Here is a 22,192-nt window from a genome sequence, read left to right on the forward strand (position 1 = left end):
CTTGACCACTCTTTCAGTAAAGAACACCACTCATATGTGTTTGCCTTTGTTGTTTTTGGAGTTTGTATTTGTTTTCCGCTATCAAAAACTGTTGCAGTGGCTTGGTACGGTCTCCCTGAAGTCAACTGTTGCAAACACAAGGTGTTAGAAGTTTTTGTTAAGCTTTAGTTATTGAAATATGCTGTGAATTTTTTATTATTTGAAACTTGTGATAATTTATATTGCCGCGAGTTTAAAGGAACTTTTTTTAAGCAGAATGTGGATCTTTTTACCTGATATCTTCTTGCACAAAAAAAATCAACTATATATTTCAAGGGAATGTGTAATAATTTTTAATGAAGGGTGGTTTGGATGACAGGTCATTCTACCAAATGTCTTTTAACTTCGATTAATATTGGGAACTTCAACCTCAGACCTGACTGCAGTGGAACGTAGGAGAAAACTAACACTTTCTACTGAGCTTATCTCTTTCCTGTGTAGTGGTTTTTAAACTGAAAATGTATGATCTCCATTGTGTGCTTTGTTTCGGCACTGATTCTGGTTTGATCACCCATGTCAATTTTGTGGGAAGATACTCAGATTGCCTCTTGTCATCTAACTTAAGTGATGGAATTAGGAATTTTGGCTCTTGAAATGGCCACTGGAATGCAGAGATTGAGTTGTAGTGCTAAGGTGGTATCATATGAAGATGCTGTCCTTCCATGTGGTCCACTGTATCATTTAATTGCTTGTCCTTGTTGCTGGAATCTAACAACTTCACTAATGAGGTTTTTGCCAAGTCTACCATCTCAGAAGGTGTGGTGGAAACTTGATGTCGGTGTACAGTGAAGACTTCTCAAGTATGGGACAGCACTTTTTAAATAAATCAAAGCTGGAGAGTGTCTGCTGTGTCCTAATGAGAGTTGGTCAAAGAGCAGGCTTCTGTAGGAGTATTTCAGTACCCTAATTACTATAACTGGATACAGTCAAAATAGTAACTTCTATAGGGCATGTCAATACTGTGTTCTGGGGAAATGGGTAAATCTGAGTGAAGCAAGGCAACCTCTTACGTGGTAAGCTGAAAACAGGACTTAAATAGTATGAAAATAGGGAAATGTGAGTAAATAACTTTCATTCTGAGTAAATAATTTTCTTTTGCTCAATGACAAAGTACAATTTTCTCTTCTTCAGTGACAATCAGTTTCGGTGTTAAGTTTCATTAACCAAACTTTAGAACATACTGGTTTCCCACTCCCCCTTTTTTGAAAGTTGAGAGTGTTATCCTCACTTCTTACACTAAGTGGGATTGTTGCTACCTTATCACCTCTCTGGCAAACAAGGAAGAAGGTGAGTTTGCTGGAAGGGTTGTGGAAATGAGTGAGATGTCGCAAATGGAAAAAAGAAAAGTCATTAACTATAGAGGAGGATAATGAAAATGATACCAAATGGCCAGTTCATAATAAGTTAGATGGGATATGTTAGGCAAGTTTCTTTAAAGTATTTTCATACGTACTTAGTATTCCTTTTGTTTGTAAGGATGTCTGAGAAGCTGTTTACCATTTGCTGGAATTCAGTGTTACCTCTGCATTTCCTTCCTTGGATAAGTGTGTGTGCTACCCTGGTGCTTCTGTGTACAGCTTTTACTCTTGCCAACACTGCTTTCTGCTCTGTTTGCTAAAAATCTTTAAACTCCTGTAGTATTTTTTTATTTCTGTGGGTTGTAGGAAGCCTGTGAGGCTGACCTACCATTTATTCCTTCTTCCATCTCTCTACAATAACATAGAACTGACTCAGAGTTTGCTATCCAGATCTTATGTAAAACAGTTCTGATCGACACTGCCGGTTCGGTAACTGGTGATGCTGGAAGCCAGTGAACTTGCTTCTTTTTTCCAAATAACAATAATTGAACTTGCTTCTGAACACCACGTGACTGTTTTTGCTTTGAAGGCATAGATGTGACACAGGCAACTCAGTTTACTGGCAGTAAGTATTTTAGTATTTAACATTGTCTTATTTTAAATTATATTTTGCCTCTAGTAAGTTTTTTTTTTTAGTAATTCTTTTGTTTTAGTTTCTTGCTGTACAAACACAGCACTCTATAAACAAATAATGTTTAGGAATTCTATGAGGATTTTGGGCCCACTTTCTCACACAGAACTGAATGTCTGAACAGTTCTCTCCTGTGTCTGCAGTGCTTCTGTTTCTGATACAGCTTTCTATGATGCATGCCTGCATCATAGAAATCTCTTCCATGCTTGGAAGAGGTTTATTTGCAGAGATTTCCTCCGTTCATTCACCTTTCACATTTTGACACAGTAAACTTGAAATAATATCAACAGGGCTTGTAAAGAGAATGGTGAAGATTTCTCAACAGTAAAAAAAACCCAAAAAAACCAACCCAACCAAAACAAACTATCCAGACCCAAACTCTTCCTGTGACTGCTACTGCATGACTTCCTGTGACTGCTACCCTGAAAAGGCATGCTTTTGCTTCCAGAGGTTGATGAGTCAGTCTCTTCAGGGCTTTTTGCTAGGGCTGGCCTCCTGCCTGTCCATTTTGAAATTTCTCAGTTGGCTCATCTGATTATCTATGCTGCATTAAGGCTAGTCCAGTTTGTAAGTAGGTAGGTAGGGGGGAACACACGTGTGGCATAAATACAGCTGTCATGGCACATCATTGCATGATCTAAGTTTTTTGACCAACTCCCAGGAGAGCTAGACACTTCTATTGTTGAAAGCAGCTGTTTTGGAGAAGATTTCTGGGAGGCAGCCACATGCTTGCATGGTAGAATGAAGACTCATGGCCCTTTCAGTAAATCATACGTTGGACACCGGAATTACTTGTGGCTTGTTGCTGGGGTCCATGCAATTAAGAGTTACAGAACAGTTCAGAGAAGCATTCAGAAGAACCGACATCCTATAACGAATGTAAGAGCCTTTGTACACTAAACCGTAGTCAGATTCAAGACCTTCAGTTTGTGGCTTGCCCCATTTATCTTCTGCTCAGTTAATATGAATAATTCGGTCTATTTTCTTGGACTGGGGTAATCTGTGTCAGTGTTTTGGGGAGTGGGAGGGAAGGGCAGGAAGAGAAGGTCAGCTGTTTTTAATACTGGTGTACTCCATGGTCAGGGCTTTCTAATTATAGCCTGGATAAAAGATCAAATTTCAAAGTCCTTCACACAAGGAAGGTTCTCTGTTTTCAGTGGCATTAGATACCATCCATCCCATAAACATATGCATCATATGCATTTTGGTTTTTATTAGTATTCGGTAACTGTATTAGCTGATTGCTCTGCTGTTGTTTGATAATATCTTGTTGGGAGCAATGAAGAAATTGTCACATACAGAAGTATATCTTGTAGATGGGGGTTCTTAAAGCACTAATTTCACTTTGCAGCTAAAGAAGTTGTTCAGGGTTATAGTGAACCTTCTCTGCCTCTTTTGCGTTATGATTGACTGTTGAACAACAGATAAGGATTTTAAGTAGCTGAATGATTGTGTTGTGTATCTGGCCTGAGAAATGGCTTCAGAGATTTTCTTGTAGTTGTGATGAATATAGTTGGCACTAGTGATTTAAAAAACATAGTGCAGGAAAATGTAAATGAGTAGGAGGTGTTCATTAATTTTATGTTGGAGGGTTTCTTTCTTCTCCCCCTTCTTAAGAAGAAGGTCTCTGCTGTGCTGTCTCCCATTTAAACAAAATTTCTGTGATTAGGTTTTTAGTAAGACCAAAATTGCTTCTGTTATATTATTTTCTGTGCCAGGTATGCAGTAATGAAATAGTTCAGAAGTGTAACACAAGATAGTAAGAAAGCCATATGAAATGCTCTTCATTTTCTATTCCATCTGTTGCTATTATGTGGTAGAAATCTTGTAGCGTGTTTTTTAAAATATAATTTTTCCAATTCTCTTATTTATGTGGTTTGGGAAGTATTGGATCAGGTATTAAAATGTTGTGCCTATTAGGTAAGTCCTCTAAGGAGCTTTGTGATGGGCACAAAAAAAGTTATTAGGTAACTGAAAAGCAAAATTTGACATATGATCTTGATGCTGTTCAAAGGAAAACCAGGAGCAACTAGTTATATTTTTTTTTTTTTTCTTTCTTCTATATCTTTTAAGTTTTCATTAATGAGAGCAGTCTTAAGCATTGAAAGACTCTGGAGACACACAAGCCATGTTTAAGAGTGTTTGTAATCTTCAAATAAATACTAGCTCAATGAGGTGAAAATGTGAGTAATGCTGAGAGAGAGCACTTAGTTCTGAACTAGGCATTTGCTTACCCCCGACTGTATGGAAGGGAAAAATCTGCTGCTTGGATAAAGTGGTCTTTGGCAGGATTTGGCCAGATGGAGCTTACTTCTGTGACCACAGAAGAAATAATGGTCTTAAGTTCCATTGCGCTTTCTGGATTCTCTCCTATTTTCAATGAAATTTCTGAATTGCATGCTTTTTGTGTTGTGAGGAGATGTTTCAGAATGCAGACTGGCTCTCTTTCCAGCTGAGCCTGTAGTCAAGGCAGACTGAAGCAATATGCTCTAAGAAGTGGTGTGAATTTTCTCATATGTTTCAGTGAGCGTTAATGGGAAGACTAATTAGGACAACTTGAAGCCAAAATTGCTGTGTTTCACTTCGAGACAAATTAGCAGAGACACCCATCAGCTGTAGTTGGATGTACATGGCATTCCAAGTTTAAATCTGTTTGAAGAGTTTAGAATCAGAAGTGAGGAAAAGAAGTTTAGATCTAACTCAGGGCTTAAATTTAGAGTAGAACAAGGAAAAATAAAAATCTACCACATATGAATAACTCTGTATCTGATAAAAACAGGTAAAGGAGATCATATACTTCTAATTATTATTGGTTTTAATTCTAGTTTGAAGACCACGTGTAGGTGACATTAAGGCAGTATTTCAGACTGAAAATGCTATCTTAAATACAACTAAAATTTATTTGGTATGAAACTCTATTTAACTTTTTTAGATATATACATACAGATAGGGTTTCTTCTCTTGCCTTTCTCTTGCAGTTGTGACATTTCTACTTATAGAAATCTGCATAGCTAAAACGTAGGTTTCCACAGTCAGTTCTTTTTGAATCCTAATATACTCTATTTTCTTTGGATATAAAAAAGCCTGTGGCTGCTTCTTTCACAGGACTGACTTTATGCTCTGTCAGATTCAGCTTCTGAGTAAGGTACAGTACAAAAGCTAGTTTGCTTGAGTGTTACAAAAGCAGCAGCCTCTGGCTAAGGAGTACCTGTACAAGAAGAGGTGCGTTTCTTTTATTGTGTGTTTTCCTCCCTACTCTCCTGAGGAGAGCAGGAGTCTCTCCCTGCTCTTCTGCTGAATGCTCCCAGAAAGCAGGACTCTTAACCCTGTGCTTTCCATCTCATAATAAATGTTTGAGGCTCCAGCTCCATCATGTCATATACCTCTTTCACCTTCTTGTCACTGCTTTGATGTCCTCAGTCAGAGATGACTGAGTACCTTTATTTCTGTTGCAGAGCAGGGCTGGAAGCTGGCAGCCTTTGCTACGCAGAGTAGCAAGATGTACCTGATTTGTAGTGGCTATCTATGCAAGTGTCTACTGTGAGAGAAGGCAGGAAGGCAGAGCCGAGAGAAGCTGAGGCTGCACCTGGCACAGGCAGATTGGATACATGTGGTGGGCATATCACAATTTTGGCAACTTGTAGTGTTGCGTATCACTGTCTCCGCTGCTGCAATAGCTGTGGGCACAAATGTGTTTGGTGAGAAGACTGTGATTCCTTCCACTTGAAATGGGTTGTGTGGCCTTCTGTCTTCCTCTTTAACGTGTCCCACCTCTTCAGCAATATCAAGACAGAGGAGAAAGCCAAGGAAAATGTTTCTCTCTGCAGTATAGAATATAGAATTTTTAAGGAAGAAGTGCAGGGAGGAGGGAAGGTCTTTCATCTTGCATGTAAAAAATGGTACCTCACACTTATTAGCAACTCGATCCATCAGGTTACAAGCTGCTATATTCTTCTCTCCATTTCACTTTCTCTAATGTGAGCATCCTGTGTGTATTTTATGGCAATCATCAGCATCTTATGAATAACTCTTAAACTGTTGGTCCATTTCAACCAGCTCTGACAGTTTAGTCAAGTTTTAAAGATAGCTGTGTTCTGTAACTACTGTGAAAGTAGGCGGCTGGGTAGAGGCAAGAGACAATGTGTGAGCTTACACTTCGGAACAGGAGGGTACCTGATGGGGCAGTGACCCATTAGGAGGCAGGAAGGCTTCAGCAAGAATTTCCACCTTCTTAGGAGCCAGAAAACAAATATGTAATAAACAGGTGTCAATCAAGGAACTGTTTATTATTTTGTGGGCTATAATGCATTTTTCTCATGAGGAGTGTGGCTGTAGGGCTATATTATTTTGTGTTGTGCTGCAAGTACAAGGAGTGAGGAAGTCTGGTCCCAAATAAGGAGGAATATGCAAGTTGGGGGTAAGGTTATCTTTGTTTGGATATGTATACAAAGTGCTGCCATTTTTAAAAGTTGTTACGCCATTGGAAGCTCTTTTCTTTTTCCTATCTGTGGCTTGGTATATTGAGTCAAATATATCCTTTGAAAGTGTGCCCAATTAATAATGTGTTCTGGCATTCACCAAATCACATTAACCTAGTGAGGCCATCAAACTGGGTATGTCTGTTGTACTTCTAGAGCAATTGATCGATCTTTCCTGTCCTGTCCTACTATGAACTCTTGTACCAGCTGACAAATCCCCAAGAAACAAGTTCTCTCTAGGTTAGGATGAGAGAAATAAGAAGAGTGTATCTGTCTTGCTCTTGGCAAAAAGGACCCCAAAAGAATCTTTTAATTAGAACAATTTCATTCTATCTGTCTGCCATGAACCTAACAAGCAATATGAGCTTGCTAAGGTGCAGCCATGTGACTTGGTGGGAGCTGATCCTCTAATGAGAGGATTAGGTGTTTATTTCTGGTTGTCTACAGCCTGTGGTGCTAAGCACATATCACTGGGCATGTGAGGCGTCTCGGGCAGTCCCCAGTAACCTCTCCTTTACCTCTCTCATCTTTGCTCCGCCGTCCCCTCCTGAATATCACCTCACTGATATCTCTGTTCTTGATATTTCAGCTTGGGATAGATTTCATAAATTACGCTACACACAGTTTCTGTGTGGTATTGTATTTGGGTCTGTAAATAACGCAAAACCTAAATGGAACATGAAATTTTTCAGAATCTTGTTTTTTAGCAAATCACCTGGAGAAGTGTAGTTTGAAATCAGTGAGATCCAAAAGGGATGAGTAGTTCTGTCCAAAAGGCCATCACTAAACTGGCTTGTCTCCAGCACTGCCATTTTACAATTTAGTGAATTGTTTTGCCTTTAAAATATGAGGGGTGATGGAAGAGGAACCAGTCCTGGAGCTCCTGAATTGTGATACCTCTACCATTTGTGATACAGAAGCTACTTAAAATCGTGTGGTGTGGGGGAGAAATCCAGCCTGCCACCCTGAAGCTGGGGAATGAACGCTGCCTTCTGCCCACAGCCTGAGAATTGTGTCTGGAGCTGCTATTGCCACTGCTTAGTACAGTTCTCTTTTTGTAATGGTGGCACCTGAGCAAAATAAATTTGAAAATCTCCCACTGTAATAGGTTTCCATTCTCATAATCTTGAATGGTTCAGAAGACCTTATTTTGTCAAGAAAACTGTTTCCTTCTATTTTTGCATTTCACCTTGAATTTGATGTTTTGTCCTCTGGGCACTGATGTTAATGTGAGTTCTGTATTGTGCTTATTTACATGATGATAAATCTCTCTTCCCAGATCATTCAACTTCAAGTGGCACATCCTCGTTTAAGCCCAGCCGATCACTGATTTCTATTCCCACTGCCCATGTGATGCCGTCTAATGCCAGCTCTTCACTTTCCAAACATAGGGAAGCTTTCAAGTCTGATGGCTCAAAATGGAGTACAAGCTTTGTACGGTCAGGAGGAGGCAGAAATCAGGGTGCCCTGGACAATTCTCTTGACATGAAAGATGCAAGACCTGTAAGGAAATGGTCCTCCTTGTCTAAACTCAGCTCATCAAATACCTTCAGCCAAGATGGTAGTAGTCATTCAGTGGACTCCAGGGCTAGTACAGACACAGCTGTGTCACCACAACTAAGGACAAATGGGCCAAGTTGTTTGCATGATAGTATGGAGTTGCTTAAAATCGAGGACAAAGAAATGGGGAAAAAACGATCTTCTCTACTGGACTGCAAATACAAATTTGAAACGTGCAGCAAAGATGATTTTGTTTCAGATTCGTCAAGTAGGAGACATGCCTTAGACTTGACCTATAGTGCCTTACCTGAAAGCAAACCTGCAGCAGCCAGTTGTGAAGCTTTCGGACAGAGATATGCAACTCTGGGACAACAGGCTGTGAGTGGAGCTCCCATACAGCCAGCAGTGAGGACTCAAATGTGGCTTAAAGAACAGTTACGTGCAAATCCTCTGGACTGCAGGACTGCTGAGGAGCCCTACGGCGTAGCTGCATGGCATGTGCAGCAGCTTGAAGATTTTAGAACGGGAAGTGAACAGCCTGTGCAGGTAAGGCTAAAGCTTGATGTTTGCTGCCATCATGTGGCATCATGTGTTATACCTGAGGAATAACATCAGGCAGTTTTTAATAAAATAGGAAAGGGAACAGATCATCTTAACCAGGTGATGGTGTTTTTAAACTTTGATTGGGGATGCTGCTGCTTGTTTCTCAATATTACCTGAGTGCCAATAGTTTTCTTCTGACATCTGCTTACAGTTTACTCTGATTCATGAGAGTAGCATCTCTTTTTCTGAAGCTGGAGACAGTAAGAGGTTCATAAAATAACATTTTCAGTAGCTCTTTCAGAGTCTTTGGTTACAGTGTAGCGGGGGAATGTGAATGTATTCTGATCTGAATGGATTTACAAAGAGGCCGCATTTATGCGTTCACTGAAAGAGGAGTGACTCCTGCATACTGCAAGGATGAATATTCAGTATCACTATGACTAAGACCTAAAATCTGAATTCAGTTTGATATTACTGCTTATTTTTTAACTAATTATAATTGACTAATAATAGTAAACTAATCTGGTTTATTGAACTAAAATAATATGTAGTTTTTATGTGTCATACTTGAAGTATTTTCATATAGAAAACATCAAACATGGTTTTAAGAGACACAAAACCCTTTCTAACACGACAATTCACAATCTTTGTTTCCAGCTCTTACGGAACTAAATGGAAAAAGATAGCTTGTGAAGGAAAGAAGTATTTAAAATCTAAATGTTCATGTTTACCTATGTAGATAAACTTGACTTGCCAAAAAAATCCCAAACAGATTACAATACGTAGATTTTCCTGAAAGGCAGTTTAAGTTTAGACTAGGATATTATCTGAGCGGAGATAATTTAGCTGTATGTGCAAATACCTGTTTTCTCCAGCCTGAAAACATATTAAGTAATTTACAAAGAGTTGTGCTCAAATTTTGTTGTTTCTTCCATTGTGTATTGAAGAAAAGACTGACAAGTTCAGAGGTTCTCAAGATCCAATTTTGCTCTTAATAGTGATCTGGATTTTTAAAAAATTTTATTTTTACTGTAAAAAAACTTGAATGCAATCAATACAGCCAAACTAATATTAATCCTTAAGGGTCTCTCTAAAAACCTGACATTGTTCCAGGTAGCCACCCTTTTACATTACCCTTATTACTATAGAAACCTTCGTCTTTCTCTAAGATTTTTGAAGATTTCAGTGTTGAGAATTAGCCAGTTAGAAAGCAGAGGCTGAGGGGTCCTCTCAGAGCCAAAGTGACAGAAACTGGCTCACTGCTGGGGCTGGGTTGGGGGCACTGCCAGCCAGGCTCTTGGCAGCTGGCAGCTACTGATGGCGTTGCGGAGCACACGAAGGGTTCGGGGAGCGAGAGCAGGGTACTGTGGAGGAGCTAAGTCCATCCATTCATTCAAGTCTTCCAGAACACCTGTGAGACATGTAGCTGGCTGCAGCCATCAGCAGTGCTGTCTGTGAGGTTTGCATGCAGATTACTGGTGCCTGGTGGTTCTCCTTTTGGATTTAAATATATTCAGAGTAAGCTTTATTTACTTCTTTCCTTCATTTAGGTATATGTCTCTTCATCTTTTATGTACCTTTCAGAAACTTTCATAAACATCCTTTCAATAGGATGGGTGTTTCAGAAACCCTTAATTTTGTTTAGGTCAAAACAACTTCCAGCTTTTTTTTTCCCATGTCTCGCAAGTGCTTTCTCACTCTGATTGTGATTAAATACAGTGTCTCCTTCTTGTATGATGGCAAAGTTTCATGTTTGAAACAGATGAACCCTATAGGTAGAGGAAATGTCCTCAAGTTGTGCTGGGGGAGGTTTAGATTGGATATTAGGAAAAATTTCTTCGCCGAAAGGGTTGTCAACCGTTCGAACAGGCTGCCTAGGGAAGTGGTTGAGTCACCATCCCTGGAGGTATTTAAAAGACATGTAGATGTGGTGCTTAGGGACATGGTTTAGTGGTGGACTTGGCAGTGCTAGGTTAATGGTTGGACGTGATGATCTTAAAGGTCTTTTCCAATCTAAATGATTCTATGATTCTATGTATTACTATGGTTATTCAAAAACTTCCATTCATGCAGGCATTGATACCGACTTGTGTTTTGAGGACAGAGCCAACAGGGGGAGCACAAGCATTATTTATCTTTTTGGCTGAATTCATAAAATAGTGCTGTACCTTTTCAGGTTTTTGAGATTGTAAGATTATAGATGAAGTTTTGTCTAAAACTGGTTTTTCTTGCTCCTATTATTTTTATATCTGAATCAGTATAGATACATATCTTACAGGATCCAGCTAGCCCCTGGCTTAGGAAGCAATGATCCTATCAGCTGTCTGGTCAGTCCTGGAAAATAGGGGAAGTCCTTGAAGCTTTGGCCTTTATTTTGCTTCCCCTGACTTCCCGCTTGATTCCGAGGGGGGGCCACAGGGAGTCTGACTGGAATTAAGGGCAGAAGGGGGTGCGGAGGAGGTTCCTGGTGGCCTTAGCAAGCACTTTCATTGGTATGATTTGGAGTTGATGGGCCTTGAAATGTGATCTGTTACGTTTCCTCAAGTGAGAAGATGTGGTTGTGAAATAGGACGCAGAGAAACAGAAAGTTAAGGCGTGTGTCAGAGCGATGAGCCTTTGGGCTTTTACAGGCACCCTCTGCTGGCCTTCCCTGCCTGCCCTGTCTTTCTGCCCAGAGGGTCCAGCTGTAAGGAGGAGGGATGCCAGAAGAGATGAAGAAAGGAGAATGGTTCTTCCTGTCTTGACACCTCTTTTTTTAAAGAAACCTCAGCATAAGGACGGGGTAATCCTGGTTATATGAACAAATTGGGGGACGAGAGGCTGGAGAGCAACTTGTGGAAATAGATCTGGGGGTTTGGGTTGATGGCAAGTTGAATATGAGTCAACAGTGTGCCCTGGCAGCCAAAAGGGCCAACTATGTCCTCGGGTGTATCAAGCACAGCATAGCTAGCTGGTTGAGGGAGGTGATTGTCCCACTCTACACTGCAGTGTTGGGCACCTCAGTATAAGAAGGTCATCAAACTATCGGAGTGTGTCCAGAGGAGTGTGACCAAGATGGTAAGAGATCTTGAGGGCAAGATTTATGAAGAGCGATTGAGGTCACTTGGTTTGTTCAGCTTGGAGAAGAGAAGGCTGAGGCGTGACCTTGTCACAGTCTACAACTTTCTCACATGGGGCAGCAGAGGGGGAGGGAGGTGCTGATCTCTTCTCTCTGGTGACCGGCAGCAGGACGTGAGGAAATGGAATGAAGCTGCATCAGGGGAAGTTCAGACTGGAAATAAGGAAAAGGTTCTTCACTGGGAGGATGGCTGGTCACTGGAACAGGCTCCCCAGGAAAGTGGTCATGGCAGCAAGCCTGTTAGAGTTCAAGGAGAGCCTGGACAACGCTCTTAGTCATATGGTTTACTTTTACATAGTCCTGTGAGGAGCAGGGAGTTGGACTTGATGATCCTTATAGGTCCCTTCCAACTTCAGATGTTCTATGATTCTATAATTGTGCTATGATTTTTTTTCAAAGATCACCATATGTGCATCTGGGAACTGATACGCTATTATTTCTGAGAAACTAAGAAAACTACAATCCGAAAGAGAGAGAGGGGAGAAAGCATAAGATTTTGCTAGAGGAAGCTGGTGAAAGGGGAAAAAAATCCCACCTCTATAGGAACTTTTTTATTTTTCTTTTCCTCTTAGTGGGGATTATTTTTGCTATTTTGTTTTTAATAAATATGTATACTGATGGAAATGCAGTTGTTTTTACAGGACTGAAAAATTAGTTTGTCATCCTTTTACTTTAAAACAACCATTACCATGAACAGAAAACAAAATGAATTTGCTTTTAACTGAGAATCTAGAGCAGCTTTGTGTATCTTTAAGGTAGGCTGGTAGAGGGAGAGACTACAGGGGGCAGCTATCACTAATGAAGCAAGAATAGACTGTAACAATTTTCTGAGTTGGTTTTGAGGACTGATGGTTCAGGAACAGCTATTAGACTTAATAATACAGTCTACAAATAAATTTTTATGCCTTTACAGACTGTATAGATAGTTTACTCCATAAAACTCTGAATTAGGGTTTATTTTTATAAAATCAGACAACCTTTGAATTTGTTTACTGTAAAGGTTAATGTATTATAGCCCTAAAAAGCTGTTCCAAGGTTAATTACGCTCAAAATTAAGATTCTCTGCTTCCTTAATAGTCTGCATTTAATTGAACTCAGTATCTACCTGTTGTTTTTATTACACTTTGCTCCCCAAATCAAAAAGCCTATAATGTGGCTTTTGCATTCCATGATTTTTAAAATAAAATATTTACTGTGGATTGTAAGGGAAGCTCAGAGTGTTGGGTAGAGGACCTACAGCTCGTTGAGATTGTCTTTCAGGACATGGTCAGGTTTGCAACTGCAGAAAAGATGCTGTGGATCAACAGAACGCCCCTTCAGAGAAGGTGCATCGCTCAGCTGCGGATGTGATGTTTGTACGTTTCGGAAATAAATCTCCAAGGAGGATTTGGTCTATGGTTATTGTGTAACATCATGGAGTTGTATATGAAAATTCTTTTCTCTAGCTAACGTGTACTATTTAATGTATACTTTTTGAAGATAAACATTCTCCTACGCATTTCCAAGGAACAGATTTTAACAGTACTTCAATGAAAATAATTTCCATGCAGAATTTATATTTCACCATACACTTAATTTTTCAGTGTACAGCTGATCTTTCAGCAGACATGACCATTGTAATACCTTCTTTTTTTTTTTAACCTCCAAAGTAACAAAGTGTGTGATTAGGCCTGTATTAAGGGAAAAAATGCTTATAATATGTGACAGGGGTTCCCATTTACTGAACTGGGAGGCCATACAAATCTGGATAAAAAGGCTGTATGTTTTCATGTAAAGGCATTTCTTAAAGCCTGATCCTATTATCTATCCTATTATCTGTACCTAGGTACATACTGTATGTTAGTTCAGAAATGACGTTTAAAATGAAAGCATGCCTTTAAAATTGTGGGAGATAATACAGTAAGAAAGAAGATTTCAGAAGGTCGCGTACCTACTTGTTAGCTCTGTACAATGTTGTAGGCACCACGTGATGAATCTGTTTTCTTCATGGTGTGCTAACTTGTGTCAGAATATAGCAGAAATAATAGATGGAAATTGCTTAAGTGCATCTTTTTCCTGTAGTGTATCTGGTTTACTGTTTTTTCTTTAATGAGGAAAACGCTGCCTTGTTCATACCATGTAATGAAGGTTACTGGAAATTAAATTTCAATGCATTGAGAAATTTAGAGATACTACAACAATCTTCATTTCCAAACAGAGAAGGAAGGAAGCAAACTGCATGCATACCTAAACATTGGTAAACAAAAGTTGTAAAACTTTAACTGAAGGAAGAAGTTATAGCATTCCTCAAATAATATTGTTGCCACAGAAAACTTTATTCTTAAGTGTCAACTCAAAACTAGTTTTTCTTATGATCCTAGCAGATCAGAAAACTAAAACCGATTGATATCAACATTTTTCCCATGTCACATTTTGATGAAACCATACTTGTCAGCAAGATAAAACTTTTTAACGTGAAAAATTACCACCTTTAGTTAGCAGAGTGAGCTCCTTCACTGTGAGCCACAATTAAGCTTTTGTGTTCCGTTCCTTTTGCTGTGAAGTTGGTAGTCCAGCAACTGGAATTGCGTTCGTTATAGTGCATACGTGAGCTCAGTCTGGAGTAAGCACTAGCAGACAATGGGAAACCAAACTTGGACCATGCTTGATTGCAAAAAGAGACTTGGCGTTGATTAACTGGTAACTTGCCAATTTTATATGTCATCTCAGGAGAATGCATGTTTCAGTTTCAGCAGCGTATTTCAACATTCGTTGAAGATTCTGTAATTTTCATTGCTGGCTGAGAGGAGACTGCTGGGGTTGTTTCTACATGCTAATGGCAGAGTTTCTTACAGACTTTGTATGTAATTTTGGATCTGGAAGTACGTGATTGTTGGTGGCAGTAGATTCATCTTTCTCCTTTATTAAAAAGGAATATGTGATTTTTATTTTTTGTCAGGGCTAACTCATTTGTCTAATTTTAGCTATTAAACTGTCACAGTGGTTTCTGTAAGATAGGAAAACTTTTGAATATACAGAAGAGCATACAGACAATAAGCTTTGTACAAGCCTGAACAGTGTATCAGTGAATTGCCATTTTGTTGGGAAAACCATTTTTATTCTATAGACTAGAGTGGGCTTCATAGTAGTTTCTGTGGTTGTGGCATCAATGCCAAGCACCAGCAGAAATCCTCCTAAATAATGCATAACTATGTAACTGTTACAACATATATCCCTTGTATATAAATTTACAGGTTTTTTTTTTAAAGCAGAATATTTCAAGATTATCAAAATAAGTGATAAAGTGCTTACGGTGATGTAGCTGTGCAAAGTTTTCTGCTTTAAATGCAAGCAGACAGGAATTGATACTACTATATCAACATTAAAAAGCTATAGATGTGTAGTTTGCAGAAGCTATTTTAAATGTTTATTGCACATATTTCAGAGCAGATGAGAGAAAAGCTTTCATTTTGACTATCCGTGCTGCCCCAGCTAGTGTTGCCTAAGCTTTGGAGCAGGTAGCATAGAGTGGAACATGAATGCCTGTTAATAGTAGAACTCACATAAACTTTCTGTTTCCCTAGACATACTGGCTTTTTCCTGTGAAAAGTTGTCTTGTAGATCCAATTTAGATGGGTCTCTTCCAGATAACTGGACCACCCCACAGCAACAGTAATCATCTGGAAATCCTGAGTGTGAACATGAGTAGATCAGCTCTGTAATATATTCAGCACTTGTGATAAGTGCTAGATCAATGGTGTATGTGCTGAATCAGGGATGTGCTGTTGGCAATAGAAAACTGGAAGCTGGGGCTTCCCCCACCCCATGAGCAACATCTGCCTCTTTTGCATGAGTGCAAAAGACTGCCAATATGCATATGTATGGCATTAAGTTTGCTGTACAGTGCATACGTGTTGGTGTACTTTGTTCCCACGTTGTACTTGAGAAAGAGAGATGTTAAGAGTAAGCTGTTTGGCCCCAATCTGGCCACCTTCTTTCCCAGCATATCTCAGGTGTGTAGAGCTACCTTCTGGGCAAATAACTCAGCAGAAGTGAGCTCTTCTTGGTCACTGTCCTTCCCAGGAACTCATGGTGAACATATATCATCCTGTAAAGGGCCATAGAAGAAGGTCCTGTAAGAAGCTTATGTTGCATGTTTAATGTGAGGACAAGGTATGGACTGGGTGATTGCACTGGCAGGTAACAAGTGGTATGTCAAATACAGCTCAAGGGCTCCCATGCTGCACACCTGACATGTGTAAGTGGTAAATCCGGCTTATTGAGGCTATAGCACACTTCTTGCATTTGTGCAGATGCACCTGCTGCTCGTGTATGTGGCAGTATTAAGGGCTTCGTAGGCAGAGTTCTGATAACCCTTGTTATGGTCGTTCATTTTTCAGTTGTTTTGATGGCTTCTTCTTTTGATACTGCTGGATAACTCTAACGGCTTCTCGTTTTTAAGGTGTTGCTGTGAACCGTAGATGTCAAAAAAGGTGTAACTAATAATTCTGCTTTCATGTTTAAACTTACTCCTATCTCAGCTGCTGCAAGCTGCTTTTCATGGATATCCTTGTTTCCATTTACAGCATCTCTGCTTTTGCTCTCCACAGATAATTTGATGCGTGCTGTCAACCCAATGCAGGTGTTTTGTTCTGTCTTCCTGCTGTAGCTGTGTCATTTCCCATGAAGTAAATGTTGTACAGAAATCCCATTTTAAAAATTTGATTTCTACTGTCCCCTTTGCAGAAATGATACTCCTTGAAGGCTGCAGATCTCTTGTAGATCTTTAAATACAAGTCAGCTGTAGCAGTGAGCAAACTACAGTAACTGCTGACGCGTACTTGGATTTCCTCATGTACTCAGCAAGGCTCTAGATGCTTTCTTTACTCAATGACAGGTAGATAATTGTGCGCAGCTTTTAGGATCGCTTTCTGATAAAATAGGTATGTGAACACTTTCTCTAATTGTCAGATATTTCAGTCTATGCAGTCTTTGCATATTTTTCAGATCATTTGTAGTGTCTACGTTATCATTGCAAAACCCTCAAAACAAGATTTGAGAAGGAAACGGAGCCTCAGAGATTCACATCAGCTTTACAAGGATAAATGCAAGCAGCAGAACCAAGACAATAAGCAGAAAATTGAGTAGCAAGTTGAGACCTCTGTTGTTGGCAAGATCCATAATGTGCATCCGTCTGCCCTCTTGTGCTTCCAGCAGACTCTTGATTGTAGCTTTGGATTGCTCCTTCAGTAGTAAGCAATGTAGATTCACATGAATTTCATTGTGTCCTCAGTTGTTTACCTGTTTTTAGTTTCTGCCACTTAAGAAAAAAATGTCTGTTTACAAAAACTAGCCAACCCCCCCCCCCCACAAAAAAAAAAAAAAGGAATCTGGATGCTCCTACAAGCTTTTTTTTCCAAATACCTTAAAAATAATAATAATTAAAAAAAAAGTTAATGATAGCTTTTGTTTCACTACTGAAGAACAACTGAATGGAGAAAGGACTTGAATTTTATGCAGTTTGGCTCTTCGTTTATTTACTTTTTTTAATATGTGTAGTACTCTTCAGGCCCATTTAGTTTTCAAAAGAATGGCTATTCTCAGGACTTGCTCTGTTTCAGCAACAGATTGTTGAATATTTACTTTTGAAAGATCTCTGTAGGTGCAAAAAAAAAAAAAGGAAACTTTCTTATCTGGGCAAAATGTATTCCCCTTCTAGGGTTTGGCATCGTGTAGCACGGTAGGTAGCATTTTGCCAGCAGTGTGCTGTGTAGAATTCACTGCAGCTTTGCAAATGCCTTATTAAGAATCTAGATTGGGCTGGCAGAGGATGCATCCTTAGTGCTTTTAATAGCACATACACAATAGCATATTTTAAGATAGTATTAATAACTTAGCAATTGTGTTTTATATATAGAAATGTATGTATATAAATGAAAGAAACAAATAGGACCACTCAGCCCTAACAGTGAAATGATGCCAAAACTTCTTTTTAATAACCAGCTAAGTTTTTTAGGGAAGATCACAAGAGGGCAGTGTTTTATAGTTTCATATTTTATACAAAAATGGAACTTTCAGCATTCTTTTATCTTAAAAAAAAAAAAAAAAAAAAGTAACAGGCTTATAAAGCAATCAGTTTGACAAAACTAGCTGTCAGATACTACAATGAGTCTAAGGCCTGTTTTGAATAATTTAAATTACCGGGGTTCTTACTGAGATGAGCATCACTTTTTAAAGGAGTCCTTATAAATATGTTGTTCTGGTTTTAATCCTTGCAAGGAACAAGAGGTGTTCACTCATCTCCTTCCATAACCAAAACAAATTTTTGTTTTTTCAGTTTTTAATATCTAGGTCAAAGCTAAAAGGACTACATTTGTTGTTAAATAAAAGATATCTATGGATCTTGTAGGACTTCACAAATATTTTTGAATTGTATTCTGTCAGTCATTATTTATTAATAGCCATACAAATACAGGTATCTGGTTTGTAATCTGTAGCATACTAGTACACTTCCAGATATGAACAAGAATACTCTCTAAATGAATGTGTTCATTACTCTGCTCTAATTTTGGCAGAGAGTATATAGGTGAAGTACATCTTGGCATGAGTGTGTATGTCTGACATGATTATTGTTCTGTGTGTAGTTGTAGCAAAGCTTACATAAAAATTCTTTATACTGGGGGGGGGCAAATATTTTGTGCATGTTTTGTGAAAAACTTTGTTTAAGCCTGTCTTGTTTAAGCTTGTCTTTCCACTGAGTGGTTCAGTTCTGCTAGTAAGGGCAGTTGTTGCTAAATTGATGCAGAAAAGTTAATAAAGAAATGCAAGTACCTGCTGCCCTCTAAAGTGCCTCACTGACTAGTTTTCATCAGAACAAAATTTCAGTTCTGAAATGGGTTGTGTCTTCACCTAGAGAAAAATGGGTAGATAAATCAATTTTTGCTGAAGAGCTGGCTGAGGAGACACATCTTTAAAATGAGCATGTTCTTGTTCCTGATTCAGCTCTTTCCCAGTTTAAAATTGCCATGGAAGTTTGTAATTTGTTTTTTTGGAGGAAGAATAATACCAGATTGTTGCCTGTTTAGCTTTCTTTATTCACTATCAGCATGTGTAAGATGAACTTAGCAAAAAGACGTAGCCTTGGGTGGAGTGGAACAGAGAAATGAAAACTTAATCCAAGCTACATGCTGTGTTTGGAATTTTTATTATGGCTCATAAAAGTAGTGAACTTTTTGATTACACTTTCATAAAATTCATTAGGATTGCTTATGTGCACTAGTTGGTGAGTGTGAATTAAGTATGTGTTAGTGATCTGGACATCGCAAAATAGGAAAGATTACTGTTGAAAACCAAAACAGAATAAACAGAGGCATAAAGAATTAGAAAGCTGTGTGATGACTAGCTCTTTTTCACATAACTTTAATAAGTAGGTGATAGAATGGATGCATCTTTCTAAACAGAATTGTATTTAAGTGGCTTATTTTACGCATTAATATATTTTCTGTCATTTTAAGAAATAAAAATACAGTAGATGTTAGTTTGAAAGCCCATATATGTATACAAAGAAGATTGTGCTATGTACAAAAGGCTTTATTTTTTTAATCTCTGGGTGCAGTTGACATGTAGTGATATAGAGGACGGTAGCAGTTTTTCAGATCAGCAGAACCCTAAGACACAAATGTACCATACAGTACATGCAATTTATCTGCATTGCTGTAAAATAACGGTAGGGCTTCCAGTTTATTTATACCTTGGTTTTGTTCTTATTTATTTATTGTTTTTAAATAATATTGTTTTTAAATAAATAATGGCTTTTCAGGTACATAAGAGAGGAAAGTGGTGTGTTTAGTTTTTTTGGGGGTTGTGTGTGTTAATTTTTTTGGCAGTGCTTTACTTTGGCTTCTATATATTACTGGCTTGTGAAATTTATAATCCCAACGTGTTCTCAGAATGTATGTGCTGATATTTTATGCTTAATACCTTTTTTCTTCAGGAAGTTTTTTTTCTATTCTTCTCCCCATCCCCCCCGAAGCATACTCTGTTTGTGGCTTTTCTTAAGAAGAAGGATTAAGATTTAGTAAGTGTGCTTACTAAAATCTCCTGCATTTGTGAGAGTGGTCAGAATGCATGAAATGGAAAATGAGATTTCCATTGACAGTTCAAATAAGTAATATTTATATATTAACTTGCAAGTGGGAATGTGTGTTGCCGATCTCATCAGTGCTTGCCCTAATCCTCATGCAGTAACTGACTAATTTCCTCTAGTGATTAACCTTATTTCAGAGGTCTGGTTTCAGCAGATCTGTTTGCCAGTTCGGAAGTGCATCGCTAGTGGGCTTGCTTACATTCCGTTGAGTACATATATTTTTCAAAGATTTCTTCCCTTCCTACTCAGCTGTTCATTGTCAACCTCTACTCATGGAATATTAAGTCTTAAAGGCAGAATAAAAGATTAAGATAAACTTGTTTTGATTTTTGGTATTCATCAGTAGGCTTGCTTATATAGGGTGGTATAGAAAGATGCCTGTTTAAAAAACAGATGTCTGTTTGACCTCTGTCTGTTGATTCTTGAGCTTTCTTTAAATTTGAAAACTGTGTAAAGTTTCTAGGAGTTTAGCTTAATACCAGCAACACATAGGAGGATTGGAAGTCTACTGCTCAGTCTTGTTACTGACAACTGCTGGAGTAGAAACTTCATCTTCTATATGCATAGATGTGGTTTACATGTTGTAAAGATATTTCTGCAATGCTTTCCCTCCTGTGCATAATTGTTTATCATTTATTTCATTTTTTTATCTATCATTTATTTTAGGAAAATACTTGCTTGTTCTCTAATAGGCAGTGGTGGTGTTACTTGTATTTGTATGATTCACTTAAATCACAGCAGTAAGGGTGACCTAAACCTTTCTCTTTACCACATTGGCTATAAGCCACCTTGAGTGACATTAGCAAATACTAAGTTTTATGTAGTTTTAAACTAAGGAGATTATTGCATAAATTACAGCAGGCCATAATAAAGTTATCTGAAGCCAAGTACTAAGACTCTGATAACTGTTTTTGTTTTTTGAGTTGTGCCAATTGTCATGCCAGTTAAATGACTATAAAAAATTAAATCTTTGATACCAGTGTGTTAATTTTTCTGCAAAACATAGTGAAAAAACTTTCCAGATGTCACTTAGTTCTGTAAGGATGTATTGAGTGAAAAATACTGTAAATGAAGTTGAATTTGGTTTTTTTCAGATCCAAGTTGTATGTGTATATATACACGTATATGTATATATAAGATCCCGTAAATAGGGATAAAAGCATATGAAATAGTTTTTATTTCTGAGTTAGAAGATATTTTTGATTTATTCTCATATTCCCTTAAAAACACTAAAACAATTTGAATGCCTTCAGTTGATAATGCAGAGATGCAGCACCTTGAAGTAAGCATAGCAGAAATTTTCCTAGGATGCGTTGAGGGCACTGTGCCTGTAGCTCTTCTATGGGCAGACGCAGGCCAAATTTGGAACCCCTCCAAGGGCTTAAGGATTTTCAGAGAAACCCTAAAAACAATCAGGCCCCCCAAAAGTAAAGTTGCTGTTTGTGTGATCTAGCTAAAACACTGAGGAACTTACCAACTCCATGAAGAGCCAGTATGTTACCCCATTCAGAAAAGACATCTCTGGATTGAGACAGACAAATTAGGTCATGCACAGCTTTGTAACAACAGGCTCTAAACACTGTTCTGCACAGAAGTGTGTTTTTAATACATGTAGCAGGTAGTAAGAGAATAATGCGATGGTTGGCATACAGCTCTAGTCCAAGTGCTAGCCCCTCTCACAAGAGGATCCTTGCATTGGGAGTTGCGGGTGTAGGTCTCTCTTCCCTCTGGGGTGACTCTCCTAGAGGACAGTGCAGAGAAGTGCTGGAACTTCAGAGGAGCATCACAATAATACAGATCAGCAAGAGGCAAATTAAAATCAGGCAGAAATTCACAAAGAGCTCTTGGAGCCTTTGGCGTGCTTGTGGGTTGACCTCAATAGTTGAGGCTCTCCTCAGAGCAGAGCGGGTTATATATTGGACCTTCTCCATGGCAACAAGAAAGCAGAGGGCACAAATCAGAGGTTTTAGGAGTGCAGGAAAGAAGAGAAGTTGTCAGGAACAGTGCAAAGTGCCTATTATCTTCTCTTTTTGTTTTAGACAGCCTTTGTGGAGCTGGGAAAGCAGGAAAGTGAAGAGTTAGAAATGCAGAAGTAAAGTGTTTTGTTGAGTGCAAATGGAGTTTGTTTTGAAGTTCTAAAAAGCCTGCAGTAAATAGATTGCTTTTACACTGTTTTTACTTTAAAACAGGATTTTTAAATTTTTGTTTTTCAAGTTTAAGTTTGTGCTTTATTATGCTTCTCCTCCTGAAGGCTACCGAGGACCTGCTTCTTAGCAGTGGTGAGGAATTGTAAAATGGAAACGATGGATATGTGGGATTTACTCAAATCATTGCTTTAAATCCTAATCTCTCCATCCTTCACAGTCTGTGAAAAGGCCATGGCTGATTTTCCTCTCACCC

At 38.6% G+C, this 22,192-nt stretch overlaps 1 protein-coding gene and 1 pseudogene across 1 annotated transcript; one reads left to right on the forward strand and one right to left on the reverse strand.

The window, feature by feature from the left end:
- Window positions 1–7,785: 7,785 nt before the first annotated feature.
- On the forward strand, window positions 7,786–8,615 carry LOC104077500 (annotated as a pseudogene).
- A 12,800-nt stretch (window positions 8,616–21,415) lies between these two features.
- PLN (phospholamban) lies at window positions 21,416–21,723 on the reverse strand. The gene has a single exon (XM_009578762.1). The coding sequence runs from the start codon at window positions 21,721–21,723 to the stop codon at window positions 21,565–21,567; it is 159 nt and encodes a 52-aa protein (XP_009577057.1). The 3' UTR covers window positions 21,416–21,564.
- Between the last annotated feature and the right edge of the window lie 469 nt (window positions 21,724–22,192).

The sequence above is a fragment of the Fulmarus glacialis genome, unplaced genomic scaffold (genome assembly GCF_000690835.1).
Source record: "Fulmarus glacialis isolate BGI_N327 unplaced genomic scaffold, ASM69083v1 scaffold11145, whole genome shotgun sequence".
NCBI classification, from domain to species: domain Eukaryota; kingdom Metazoa; phylum Chordata; class Aves; order Procellariiformes; family Procellariidae; genus Fulmarus; species Fulmarus glacialis.